This window comes from Micrasema longulum, unplaced genomic scaffold (genome assembly GCF_059751315.1).
Source record: "Micrasema longulum isolate JH-2025_06_02 unplaced genomic scaffold, ASM5975131v1 h1tg001495l, whole genome shotgun sequence".
Classification (NCBI taxonomy): Eukaryota; Metazoa; Arthropoda; class Insecta; order Trichoptera; family Brachycentridae; genus Micrasema; species Micrasema longulum.
In genome coordinates this window covers 19,377-34,335 of record NW_028278679.1, presented here as the reverse complement: position 1 = coordinate 34,335, position 14,959 = coordinate 19,377, and the positions used below count along the sequence as shown (strand labels likewise).

At 31.8% G+C, this 14,959-nt stretch overlaps 1 protein-coding gene across 1 annotated transcript in view; it reads right to left on the bottom strand.

Annotated features, from left to right (window-relative positions):
- Positions 1-286: 286 nt before the first annotated feature.
- Positions 287-14,959, bottom strand: part of nst (phosphoglucomutase 3-like protein nst) — a 33,959-nt gene continuing 19,286 nt past the window's right edge. Inside the window, exons 4-12 of the mRNA XM_088236056.1 lie at positions 14,474-14,569; positions 12,753-12,907; positions 11,062-11,264; positions 9,166-9,290; positions 8,191-8,350; positions 5,254-5,411; positions 3,832-4,024; positions 1,843-2,013; positions 287-1,116 (exon numbers count right to left, since the gene is read on the bottom strand). Coding sequence (XP_088092182.1) covers positions 1,030-1,116; positions 1,843-2,013; positions 3,832-4,024; positions 5,254-5,411; positions 8,191-8,350; positions 9,166-9,290; positions 11,062-11,264; positions 12,753-12,907; positions 14,474-14,569 — 1,348 coding nt within the window. The 3' untranslated portion in view covers positions 287-1,029. The remainder of the gene's footprint in view (positions 1,117-1,842; positions 2,014-3,831; positions 4,025-5,253; positions 5,412-8,190; positions 8,351-9,165; positions 9,291-11,061; positions 11,265-12,752; positions 12,908-14,473; positions 14,570-14,959) is intronic.

Sequence of the window (14,959 nt, the reverse complement as noted above, 5' to 3'; positions counted from 1 at the left end):
TTAATTGTTTGCAATTCCAATTTTTACTATTTTCTACTCTTTTTTGACTGACTGTCTTTACATACATATTGGATATATGAACAGTTTGATAGGCATGATTTTTAGTAACTACAAACCTTTAAAAAATTTACTAATAAGCATTGACAACCTGATTTATTGCAAAATTACTATACATCCTAAAACGATTTACTAAATCTTTGCATATTATCATTTAAACATTGAGATTTATCATTAATGTAAATATATAATTATTTTTTTTATATATTTATCCACAGCACTACATATATTTTTAATCGGCAAGCAAATTGCGCAAATTAAAGTAATTTGAATTTATCACCCAAAACAGTTTTAAAAAATGCCTGTTAGATGTGGTATAGACACAAGAGAATAATATGAAATTTCGAGATATTTCTAAAAACCTTTTGATAGTACGATTTAAACCATAAAAAATATGTTTTAATTTGAGTCAAAACTGACATTAAAAATTTAATAACGGTAGTGACATGGTATAATAGGAATATGAAAAAAAATTGCCATAATAAGGATAAGGAAATTTTAAAAGCCTAAAATGAACGTCTAGGCATTTACAAAGCTTGTGACCTGTCATTGGGTGGTTAAGGAATCTTACATACTGTGTAAAATTTACCACTTGACTTGAGTTTTAAAAACTTTCAAATATATTTATGTGACAAGAAAGCATTTTTACCGTCAACTGTAGGATTTTTTACTAAGTAATAAAACTAAAACCTTTTTGAAAATGTGTGATAACAAATTGAGCGTTATTTGTCTTTAAACATTTCGACATACTCAAAACATTGTGACTGTTTTAAACTCGCGCTAGAAATGATGAGGTGTAATGATTAAGTGATGATTAGATGTAAACACACAAACTATGTAAACATTATCTAATTATTCGGTAGTGATGTTTACATGATCAGGAGTGAGGTTTACATGATCATAAGTGATGTTTACATGATTAGAAGTGATTTTGAGTGATGTTCCGACAACTCCGAAGTCTGTTTAGGAATGTCATTGTGGAACTTCAGGTGGGTTACCAACGCCATCGGCCATATTGTAAACGGCAAGAGCGACTTCTGCAGCTAAACAGTCCGTATCCTGAAAATAAAAACATCCAAGTTAAAAGACACTTATCATATATAAGATAACCTTTTAAAACTTGTATGTTTATAACCTCCAATAACATTTCAATTGGCACAAATTTAAACTTTCTGCATTTTAATTTATTTGTATGGACTTCATTCATCCAAAAGTGCCAAGTGAAAGTCAAAATTAAATAAAATGTCAATATGGCATTTATGTTCAATAAATTTATAAGGATTAAATGGAAGCTAACCTTAGATTAAGCTAACCTTAATGGCGGCCTCCGTGGTGTAGTGGTCAAGACGCTTGACTCACACACGAAAGGTTCCGGGTTCGATTCCCATGTGAGAACACAAAAATTAAAATGTGATTTTTCTGAAGCCTGGGTGTTCTGTGATATAATTCACCACTGTAATTGGGCCTACTGGCCTGTTGTGGTGCAAAAATAAAAATAATAAAATAAATAAGAATAATAAACTAATAGTCACCCATACAGAGAAAAATAATTCTACGTTTATTGACCATGATGATGATATGAATTATTGACTAATTTGTTGTAATTATTTTTTGTTGCGTCCCCTTGTTTCTCTTCCTTTGGAAAAAAAACGGACGCAGCTTATATTAACACCCAACATGCAAAAGAGCTTTTAAGAAAACTTTAGTGTGTTCAGAGTAAGAAGGGGGAAAACTTTTAGTGTGTATTAATTTATGTTTATTATGAAACTTGGAATAACAACGTACCTCTTTGGTGGATGTTTCTGCATAAATTCTTACGATATCTTCGGTCCCGGATGCCCTGACGAAGGCTCGCCCTTTCGAGTACTTGAAGACCAGCTTGTTAATCTTTTCTTGAAGACCTTCCGGAGTCACGCATATCCTTTCTGCGTCAGTTGTAGTGATTACGTTTCGGTCCTTCATAGAACACAATAATATAATATTAAAATATTCATATGTAATAATAATTATCAAAATACTCGATACAATCAATAATATATTATGGGTTACACATAAAATATTGTTGATTAAACCAACTGGTATAGGATAACCCATAAAAATTTAAAGGTATTTTCAAGCATTGCCAAGTACATAGGTGAAATAATTCAGTCAAATGAATCTGTGCAGTGCCCGAACATCAGAACTGCAATTCTTTATAAAACAATGGCAAATATTGATGCCACTTTATATTAAAAAGGTCCTATTCTTTGTTAACACACTTTATGCGGGAAAGGTAGTTCGATCGGCATGCCCTACTGATGCTTATCGGTGAGAAGGGTAGAAATACCCGCTTTGCTGGCTCCACTTTAAAGGCAGGAAAGGTAGATCTACTCCATTATTACATACGGGTATTTTAAAAGCTTCGAGATGCTCCAAATCACACACGCACATCTATAAAAACCTTAATACCCTTTCATCGCTCTGATTTTCTTGCCTCCTCTTTCACAGTAGTAGCTGCTCAATTGTGGAATAATCTACCCACTAGTGTTGTGAGGAGCCCCTCTTTATTTACGTTTAAATCAAGATTGAAATGTCACCTATATGTTTAGTTGTTCTTTTCTCCTTCTACTGTTTTTCCCATCCCCTCTGCCCTCCTCTCTTCCTAGTATAGAGTAAAATTTTAGTAATTTTTTGTTTAAAATTTTTGTATAAAATTATAAGATTCTGCTTTTAATTTAATTACCTAGAATATGTACTCGTAATTTTCTCAAACTGAACGGTTTGGGTAGATAGGAAGAAATTGTCTTAAGGTAATATGTCCGCCCTTATGTGAAAGTAAATAAATTGTATGCGGATATAAAGAGATAAATAAATAAATATAAAAAGTAACACATATAAGCTGTTGTTTCATTTATGCACACACTTACTCTTCCATAGCTCCTATGAGAAACATGTGTGTAAGATGATTTGTTTAGTCAATGAGTTGAAAAAATTTCACACATTTTTATTGTACAATTGGTGCGTAGAGCGGCGACATTTTCGGTATTTTTTTTAATAATATGGATTGTTTATACGTCGTCCTGCAAATGCGAATACCGATATATTTTATTGTCATGTTATAAATATATTTGATTTCTACTCTAATTTCTGATTAGATTATCATAAACAGCATATGGTGAGTGGGTATTCAAAATTTCATTAAAAAATAACTGATATTTTAGTAGGTAGAGTGATTTTTATAAAAGTAGAAATTACTCAATTTTTCGCTGCATTTACCTGTTATATTGTGGCGAAGCCAGCATTAAAAGTTATATTATTCATCTAAAATATACGTACGTATTTAAATACTCATCCAGACGGTGATCAACATACTTGCCATTTTTGTCGGCCACTGGTCGATTTGACATGGTTGAACAGTTCAAACACGTCAAAACACTGCAAAGTCGCACGCTAAAATGCCGAGTGGCAAATATGCATGCCGCTTTTATTTGTTTATACATAAATAAAGTTCAGTTTAAGTTAATATAATATGTCCAAGTGTTAAATAAATATTCAATCAGGATAAAATCTCCCACCCACATAAATAAAGGTTTTAGCCCTTTTATTCTAAAAAGTTGAGTAAGTAAACGCACTAACCAGTAGACCATAAGGTGGCCAAAATCCACTCCATTTCAGTTTTCAGAATTTTTACCTAAGGGTAGCCATCAAGTTGTAAACACTCCAGGATATGAAAATTAGGCTGAAATTAAAAGGGTTTATGAATCAAGTATTTATATTTATTTGTTTATGACATACCTTGACCGAAACTTTCAACTGGCGACAAGGAAGATCATGATATGATTGAAGCCATTGGTGGACATCCCAGCCATTGGAGTGAAGAACCGTCTCCACCAATAGCAAGTCAGATATGGCATCTCCTACTGTCTCATTGGTCAGATCTATGACTGCTAGCATTTTCTTAGCCGCATATTTTTGCTCGGGATTCAATCTTCAAAAAACAGGGATAAAATGAAATTAGGAAAAAAAATCGTAAAAAACATAATAAGGCAAGATGTGAATTTATGAGGAAGTTTAGTGCTTCCCGATGTTGGATATTAACCTGTCCGGGAGTATGGCCTTACATGGTATCCCAAACAAAACTTTCCTCGAAGGAGTATAGGCGCATATGTGCGTGCGCGCTTACAACTAAAGCCTGGTGACATTTATTTATAAAATTGCACTTGTACTGCCATCTGTGGTTGTTTTTGAACCCTTAAACAACACTTCAGAATAATTTTCTGTTTTACCCACGACATTTAACAGCAAAGTTTGTGGTACATCATCGTGATCGCGCTGTCAAAAAAACATTAGCTGTAAACATTTTTACCGCTAGCGCGTTGCGTCTTAACGATTTCATCCAGTTTTTCTAACATGTTTGTATGTTTTTGTATTTAAATTAACATTTTAAATTTTTAAGTGCATATTTAGTCCCTGATTTATATTATAAATTATTTTGTGATAAGTTCGAGTGAATACTTTTGACAACCAATGTAATAAAGCATCGATAATTTTGATATAAGACATGTTTACTAGTGTAAATAATTTTTTTTATTCAAGAAAATATGTTGCTTATAGAATTGACTGTGATATAATATTATAAAAAGTAAAAAAAAATAGTAGTAAATAGTTTTGTCCGCAGAAATTCACTCCCGGACAGGTTAACAATGTTTTCATGAACACTCATACAAGCATTATTACAACCCATTCTAGATTACACTGATGTTTCCATGATTGATTAAAGCTGTGAACTACTTGAAAAACAACTTCAGAATATATGCATAAGGTACATTTTTGGTCTTGGAAAATATGAAGGAGATAGAAAACAAAAAAGTAGTTTTAATTCTCAATGGTACAACGCTGACGTGTCAGCTGTCAATGACTACGGAAGTTGCTATTTCTTGGCGGTAATGTATGTCTAGTGGTACTTATGGTTATTTTTTAATTTAAAAAAAATGAAATAGCACTTTTTTATCATTTCAGTCCAACATCTTGCCCACTTGGACAATTTAAAGGTTAAAATATGCATTATTTGATCTAAATTTGAATTAAATTTGCAGACACATGTAAACACACTCTCTTTCTCCATCTTATAGAACTCCTTAATCTTATGAACTAAATTCATAATAAATCATAAATGTCTGTTGAAATAGGTAATATTTTCATATAAAATGATTTTACCCTTCATCCAAGGTAGCTGCCTTGATTAAATCTTTAGCTTTCTGGCTGTAGATGACTGTGCCGTGTCCATTAGCTTCAAAATAAATTCCGATGTCGTATTTCAGAGCGGCGTGGTGTAAATGTTTTACCCCAGTTTTGACACAAGTCACGGGAACACACTGTGGAAATAAAAAGTAAAAATACAAGCGACGATTTGAAAAATCTAATTCTTAAAATTATGATGACATCAAGATAAGTAAACACTCCTCTGTTTCTCTCCTTTTATTTCCTCTTTCTGATAAACACGTATTGCTAACTCAAAAAAAATAAAAAAATGATTTGGTTGGTTAGGGGACAGGAAGAAATTGCCATTTGGCAATGAGTCAGTCAATTTACAGCTTGCCCTCCACATACTGCACACCGCATCAGAGGACTTACGTCTCCTTGGCGGTGCCCACATACAAGAAAATATTGCTCATTGCGGGACGAGAAAAGCTGCCAGAAGGAGCTCTCTGTAATCTGGTAGCCTTGGTATCTTTGTGCTGGAAGAAGGTAATCGAGAAATACATAATAATATGTGCTTCATTGGATTGAGGAAAGCGGGAAGTGAATTCTTCATTTACTGGGATTTATTGATTGGACATGGTCGATCCGTTGAAATAATTACAAAATTACCGTATTAGAATTACCGAAAACGATTAGGGCTGGTCTGAAGGTCATAAAAAAGTCAATAAGATATTGTTTTAAATTGAATATTACAACCAGAATTATCTTTATTTCCAAAAAAAGAGAATACAATTATATAAAAAAAGGTTTCAACTAAAGTATTCCAATAAATTATATTTTTTTAAAGTATTACCGAAGGCATAATTTTAAGTAGAAATAAAAGAAAATGCCACAAAAATGTATGTGATTTAAAATGCTTGTATTTCTTTTCAAAAACAAAAAAAAATAATTTGGCCGCAGCCACTTTCATGTTCAATTTATTATCTTCAAATTATTAAAACAAATTTAAGTTCAATACTTAGTCTTTATTGAGATCCCAGATACCTAAGTTTAGTCTAAATTTGAAATGGCGTAATCTGCCGGTCTAAAAGTAATTATATTTTAGTTACATAAAACTTTTAAGTATGTTTTTTAACAGAAATACCTTTAAAAAATATTGTTTTTATGTAATTTATTTGTTTTTATTGTTGCGCGATTAAAAAAAAACATTCGTTTTAAAATGGAAAAATCGTATGATTTCCTAATTTAGCATTCATTTTAGTTTAAACTATAGCCTTAAAACAAGATTTTAAAAAATTAAAAAATATGTGTACCCACAAAATAGCCGCACAACTTTATTGATTCCCCAAAGTAACGATCACAACTGGAATATGCATTATCATTCTGGAGCCCTTTGTACAACTACAACTCTTTTAACTTGAAAGAGTGCAGCCCAGAAGGGCAATTGCTGACCTCACTCTAATGCACAAAGTGATATGTACCATAATAGATTTCCCAAAATTACTGTCCTTGATAAACTTTCGTGTACAAGGACCACCAGACTCCGACACATGTTCCAGTGTGAGTACAATAGGACAAACTTCACCCACCATTCTCCTCTGGGACGCATAAACAGAACAGCTAATAATTATGCCGAGCTGTTGGACCCTCTCCACACCACTCCAGCTGCTATTAAATTAGCTATCCTTTCCAATGAATGGCCACCCCCTCAATTCTTCTCTTTTTAAATTCTATTCATCTTTACTTATTTCTTTTTTTAAATACATACAGTAAAACCCCTGTTTTACGTTTTTCAAGGGAGCAACAAAAAAAAGAGTAAAACTGAGGAAAACTTTACAGTGAGGAAATGAAAAATGTATGGGAAAAAATAGATTTCATTAAAATATAATTATTGTACAAGATTATACTAAATATACTGCAGAAAAATTGTAAGAACTGTCATGATTGGGGATTATTCATATTTACCAATGATTTAATAAAAAATATCTTGTATATTTTCAAGCAATACTACAATATGTTATTTTTTATTGAAAAAAAAAATACATATTTAAATAATTTTATCTGGGCACTTAACCATTAAAACACAAAAATAAAAATTCGAATTTGCATAAAATGCATATAACGAATTTTTCCCTAAATATTGGGATTTTTTTTTATATAGTATCACTTTTTTTAGTATGGCACCACAAAATTACAATGGTCATTTACATCGCGGCAATTTCACACTTTTATGACAACTGTTTAAACTATCTTTTTTTCACATTATATATATAACATCAAATAATATGTCTATTGCCAATTTTTTAAACATTCTGCATCGTAATTTATTGATATAAAGACTAATCTTCCTAAACATGCGTCAACTGCATGTCACTATTTAGTGAAATGTCAAAATAAGACACTTAAACAAAATGGTCAATTACACTGCACCTACTTTGAATTTAGTTTAAGACAATAATTTACACATTTTTTTATTTACCTCGATTTTATTTTCCATTCACGCGGCGGCGCGCGGCTCGTCTTTTGACAGATCGAGTGAGTTATGGAAAAATTTCGACGTAAAACCGGGGTTATGAAAAACGTAAAAAACGTTAATTGGGGAGAATATTGAATGAGAATGTACGGAAAAAAATGGGACCTAAATATTTCGGTGTAAAAAGCGGGAAAATGTAAAATCAAGGAACGTAAAAACGAGGTTTTACTGTATTAACATATTATAGAAATAATTATTATTCTATTTTATGTCAATTGCTATAATACTTTATGTACTTCTTAACTAAATATTGTAAGAGCCCTCTAGGAGTATATAAATAAATCAATATTATAGTCGATAAAAATTTAGTATTTTTTTTGCATTTTTCTTAGCTTTACCCTTTTTTGTTGCTCCCTTGGAAAATGTAAAAAAAGGGATTTTATTGTATTATTATTATTTTTTTTATTTGAGACAGTTACCAGTTTTTCTGTGATGTATTCTGTTGAGGCACCGTTAGCGTAGGCAGTTTGAACCAATCCCAGTTTAAGATCAGTCAGTTGACATTTTTTAGTAAGGCTCATTAGGTAACCGGCCAACAGGGTTGCTATTCTGTCACCATCCAGCAAATGAAAAGTTTCACTGAAAATTTTATACAAAAAATTAGTTCAACTCAACAAAATACATAATATTTTTCAATCTCGATGTAATTAATCGAGTCATTTAATTGGCAACAAGGTTGGGAGCTGGGACAGCCTCAATAGGCCCAGGGTCCTACTGCGAGTTGCCCGAGTGTGCTCCTCATTGTGAACTTAGGTCGTGGGCCCGGAAGCAGAGCATAACGCTCTGGCGAAAAGCACCCAGTCAGCACCATGCAAAGGAACTACTAAAGGGTACTCGCATTTGACCTAATGAATCTTGGCCAAAATCAACTGAGGGTTATCACTGCAGATTAATTAACCCTTATGATATCACAGCTTACATAGAATAAAAGACTTAATTATATATCTCATATTTTGTTATTATATGATTATTCTTATAAATTATGGATAATAGATTATTAAGCAGTATGTAAAAGTTTTTTTTTTCTAAAGTATCTGTATTTCAAAATATCTTATCTTTTGCTTAATGTATCACGACATTACAACACCGTTTCCAGAGGGATTTTTAAGCAGTCTTTTAAGAGATAAACACTTAATCATTTAAGTAGGTAGGTTCTGCAGTGCAGATGAGGAAACACCTATACATATTATATGTGAATGTGATGCTATATATCAGAAAAGAAGCCACATCCTCGGGGGACCACTGATTAAACCTCAGGATGTTAGAGCACTTGCCCCTTTCCTGATAGCCCGATAGTGGACATGGGCTTGGAGGGGGAGATTTAGCAATATGAGAACACTCGCCCTCCACTAAGTAGAATAGGTGTTATGCAGATATATTGTCAAAATACTGACCTATTGTCAAGGAAGTAATACACGAGCCTATCAGCATCCCCGTCTACAGAGGCAACCCTCTGATTAAGCTCTTTAGGAACATCTACAGGAGGTTTCTGTTGCACTTTAACGAAATCTGCGCCACACTGAAATGTCAAATTAAATTATAAATTTATTTAATAATGGTACATTCTACATTTTTTTTAATTCATACCTACCAGAGATGGTCTAAATAGACCCAATATTATCTAAAATTATTGATTACGTGAAAAGTGATTTTTACACCCCATTTTGCTTTGCACTTTCTTACCTTCGAATTGAGATATATATAAATGAAAATTATAAGAATAGATCTAAATGAGTTATTTTTGATAAAAGTAAATGAAAGTGCAAAAAATATTGATTAAGAGCACATTTTGATGGTAAAACAATATTGAAAATCCACACAAAAAAATGCATAAAAAGCTACTTTCAAAACTAGATCTAACTTAACCAACTACCGCCACGTGCATATTTTTTTGAGGCTTTACGAATCAAACATAATCATAACACACATCTTACAAATGGTATTTTCATGTTTTTAGAGATTTTATTAAAAATATTACAACTTTTCACTTGAATTTGAATTATTGAAAATTGAATTAGTAGTATAATTGATTGAAGCAATTGCCTACAAATGTTCCATTTTTCAGATTTTAAATCCCTCATTTTTGTTAGAGTATTTTTTACACAGCACCGGAACATGCGTATTTTTTTAGCACAGTAAAGGAAAAGTCAATAAACATTGCTTATGTGTGGGTGACAGAATGTTTTCATATAAAATAATATAGCGTGCCAACTAACACAAGCAAAATTTGTATGTTTACTTGATTCACCGACAGGCACTACCACATTAACATAGGCTTATTAAAAATTCTAGTGCACTGTATGTAGGTATACTTTTACATTTTTCTTTTTAAACAATATTATAGCTGCATGTGTATATGTACTGATCCCTTCAGACTGTTATTTCATGGGTGCAATACTTCTAATTTAGGTTTCATATTATTAGTGTAGGTATTATTAAGTCTTCACAAGCTATAAAAGTAGCTTTGTGGGATTAAGTTTTAAAAATTCGAGGCTCTATACTATTGCCGGGTAATGCAACAAACAGACAAGTCTTGCATTCAAATCATCATAATATGAATTGTAGCTTTCATGGAGGAAGATACAAATATGTGTTTTGAGCGGGTAACTTAAAAATGCTGATTTTGAAGTTATCTATAGTGCTTAAAATGTAACATGATTAGAATGACAATTGTCAGAAAAAGTGACGACATAACTCTGTAGTAACGTCAAAGGAGTTATTTATATTGACACACGAAAAGTCATTTGTATCTGGCATGTTAATTTATTTTTTTAATACAATGCTTGAAACATAAATCAACATTAATATATAAAATCAGCTTTCAAACTAAAAGAAAACTAAAATAAACCTAATTATTAACGACGTTCTTACAAGGTTACATTATTTTGCAAAAATGTTAGAGATGGGACAAATTGATCAATGTAAATTGATCGAATAAAATAATAATTCATTCGATGTTCATGAAAAAAGTAAAAATGTCTCATTTTTTGGTAAATAATTGTGTTAAACACACAATATTAGGCTTGTTTTTGAGTTTTTTATATCAATTTTCGGAAACAGAGTTTTATGATTGCATGAAATAATTGATAAAATAAATTTGATCAGTGATTAGTAATTTCCCATCACTTATGAAATTAGTTTGACAGCTGTCATTTTAATCAAGCTATATTTTAATGACTTTAATTGCAGAAATTAATTTACTTGTTAAGATATATTATATGAGTTACTTTACACCGGGACAAATTTGTACCGTCAGGGAGCAATGGGTTAGTTATCTTCATTTGACTTACATTAAGATTTAATTTTCCACCATTTCCTCCAGCATTGAAGATTTCAACATTGAGATACCCCTCCAGTTTCTTCTTTATGTGCCTCATCTTCTTACCTCCGACTCCGTTAGCACCGTCCAGGTAAAGATTAGGCTTGTATGATCCGTGAGACGTCTCACCTGCTCTGAGCAGCTTGAACGCATTCACCAACTTGTTATAATAACCTAGGGGACAAATAAACATTATATTTATAAGGCTGAGACAGCCCCGATAAACCCTGAATCCTACTGTGGGTTGCCTAGATGTGCTTGAAAATAAACATAGATTTTACCAATACCAATTTAATATCAAGTTATTTTAATAACAGCAATTAATGATGAATTCAGATAAACATAAAAAGTGTATGAAACAAAACTAGATGTTATTTTATTTTAGTTTTTATAGAAGCAAGTAATATGCTTATTAGCTTTAGAATTTATAAATATGAACTATTTATGTAGTATTGGAGGACACACTGAAAACATGACATGGAATATTTTCAACAAATTTAGGTATCATAATTTGGTTCATAGCTACTTATAGCTACTTATAGATACTTATATATTCGTAAACATGCTGCCAAATGGCCATCTGTCAAACGGGAGGGATGTTTTGTTTTGAATGCATTCATTTAGGATCACAAAAGGGTGACTAAAAAACTGTGTATTGTGAGTCAAGCTTAGTTTTAGCGATGCCATAATCACATTTCGGGGTTAAGGATCACAAGGAGGTAACTACAAAAATATCGTTTTGTGAAGAACGCAATATATGGATTTTGATTCTCAGAAAATATGATTACGGCATTGCAGAAACAGCTTAACCCACAATTCGAACTTTTAAAGATATCCCCCTAACCCCCCGCATTGTAGGTGGAAAGTGGATTATCTCTCATGGGAGATGGACAAAACCAAAACTATGAAAGGTAAACCAAATGAATACACTTTTGTAAATTGACCAGGGAAAAAAATTGCACTGCATCTTATGAAACCGAACAAATTGATTCTTGTTTCCACTTTCGACGCATTAGACAGGCGGGCGATTAGGAATGAACACACAGTCGATGCTTTGGCAACCCATGGTATACATTGTATACAAGTAAAATAAAGTTAATAGACATTTTTTCTAAAAAGATGAAATTTCATTTTTTAAAACGCATCTACCACATTCTAGGAATAAAGAAGTTTAGTAGTTTAAAAAAAAAATTATCGAGCTAAACAAAATAATATCATTTTTATTTTCATGTATCGTATTATCAGCGCTTTGATTTTTCAAGTTTTGTAATTTTGAAATTACTCCGCCTGTGACGTCACAAGTTCTAGTCTATTCATTATAAAGTGCCGTTGAGGTGATTTTCACAAAAGTGGTACTACATAAATTATCTAACTAAACTAAAGAGTATATAAATTTAAAAAATAATGGGCTCTTTGTAGAACTACAAAATTAAAAAGACTTCATTATTTATCTAATTCACAATGACAACGTTTTTAATTATTTGAAAAAAGCATATAGGTAGGAATAAAATGTGAAATTTGCAGTCAAAACTGTACATAAAACACATTCCATTATGTTGTATCCCAACTCAACACGTAGAGTTAGATACGCTATTTTTTTTGTTTTGGAATATGTATCTTTATATGAATAAATAAAATAATTTATAACAACACTCAGCATACCTTCTTCAGTGGGCATTCCATAGGCCCCATTAGAGTTTCTACAGAGGACGAAGTAATGAAGCATGGGTGTTGTCACAATCCCAAAGTCTCGTGGTGTTCCTTGAATGGCTAACACACCATCTGTAGCGGCCTTAGCTAGCCCAGGACTTGTGTACCTAGTTAAGAAATTGATAATTATTAAATTGAAATAGAAAGTCTATGTTTGGTAAAAGTAATAATTTAATTTAATCATAGAAGCCGGAACTATAATTTCAGGTAATAATATTATAACCAGAGGCGGTTCCTTAGTATGTGCATAAGTGCAGTGCACTGCCAAGTAAAAATATGTGCAAACAAATTAGTAATTTTATTGATAGTAAAAATATGTTATAGGTAGCTAAAAAAAAACAGGGATTCGTTGTAATATTATACTCGTAAACATCAAAATATTTAATACTAGCGCCAAAAGATCTAGCGAAATCGACTCTGGCGGACGATTTTCACATCTTGTCTACGCATGCGCAATCGTCCCCGTGCATGTTATGTTTTGCACAATTCTTTACCCTGAATTTGTATGAAATATGTAATTTCTCCTAAGATCATCATTTGAGGGAGATAGACCTTCATATTGGTGAATCCTGCGTTAGAGGGAGAAGATAATATACATACTCCGGGCGTTGCCAACGCATGCGCATATTTGAAGTTTAAAGTGCGTTTGAAATGTCACTTTGAACATGCGTAATGATATGGTATTAGTACGAATTTAGTTGATTTAGTATCCTATAATATAGAATTTAGAGTTCTTAGTTCCGATGCGCGGGCTGTCATTTGTCATACTATTTCCCGTTTATCACGTCAGACCTGCCATATTGTTATAATATTATTGAACTTAATATACAAGTTACAAGTTGACAAAATGTAAAGAAATGCACTGCCAATGTTTTTGGTCAGGAGCCGCCAGTGATTAGAACGCTTTTATTCAGGGCTTACTGCACAAACATCTGCATTAAATTGGGTTCACTACAATCGACAGGACAATAATTCTGTCTTGTCCCAGCTCCATGAACAGTCAAAACCGCACGGGAAAATGGGACAATGCAACAATTCGGCAGTAGTTCAAACGGAATGCTGTGAAAATGAATATGTGACGATGTGCGTTATGAGCGATTTTGTACTACCTATAAAAAATTATCTGAAAAATATATCGACAATTTTATAAAAAAGAAAAATAAAAGAATTTGAGATGAATAAGTCACTCATATACCAACATAATATTAAAATTCCTAAATTCCACACAAGCCATGGTCAAAAGAGCTTTGTCTTTAAAGGTGTAAAAAATTAGAATAATCTTCCCAATGAACTAAAAACTATTAAAAATAATATATCAATAAATAAATTTAAAGTAATTTAAAGAAATTTTTTGAACATGTGTAAAAACCACACTAAATTTTAATTAGTATGAATGTATTATTGTTTTATGTTTTTTCTTTACATATCCTGTTTTTGTTTTTTTCTCATGTACTCATATTTAAAATTATATAAACTCTTAAAATAAACAATAAACAACTACAACGGTGTAAGTCACTCTCCAAGTACAAGAGTTAGTCTCTTTTTTTGGAGAGATACATTGACAACATTAACTAGATGTGTAAAAGTAAATATGTATAGAATTTTTTAAAAACACGTATCTTTTATGAAATTTATTAATAAAAAAATCAAATATAACGGTATATGCATCTTACCGGCTGTCCATTCCAATAAAGATAGAAGCCTTCAACCTCATGTCAATGTTATATTTATTAACTATTTCCGAAACAGCAGCCTCAAGTTCAGAATCACTGGAACAAATTCACAAATTAAATAATTTTAAAAAAACATTGTACAAAAAACTCTAAAGATCCATTTGTTCGGTTGAGGAAAAAAATATTAATAAAAAATATATACAATACAAATTAAAATAAGAGTCCTTCTCATTAGGATATCATCAGCCAACCTTGTAAAACTCGTAAATCCCAAACTTACTTTTGTTCAGGGGAGAGTAAAAACAGTTTTTACTCCAGCAGCAAATGGTAGCGAAGTTTTTTTTTTCAATAACTTTTGCTATCACTGTACGAATATACAAGTTTTACACACATATAGATTATTTGAAGTCCGTTAGGACTGTTGACTCTGTTAAGAAAACATAAAAATATCCTTTTTTACTATTTGTAGACACACAGAATCAACAC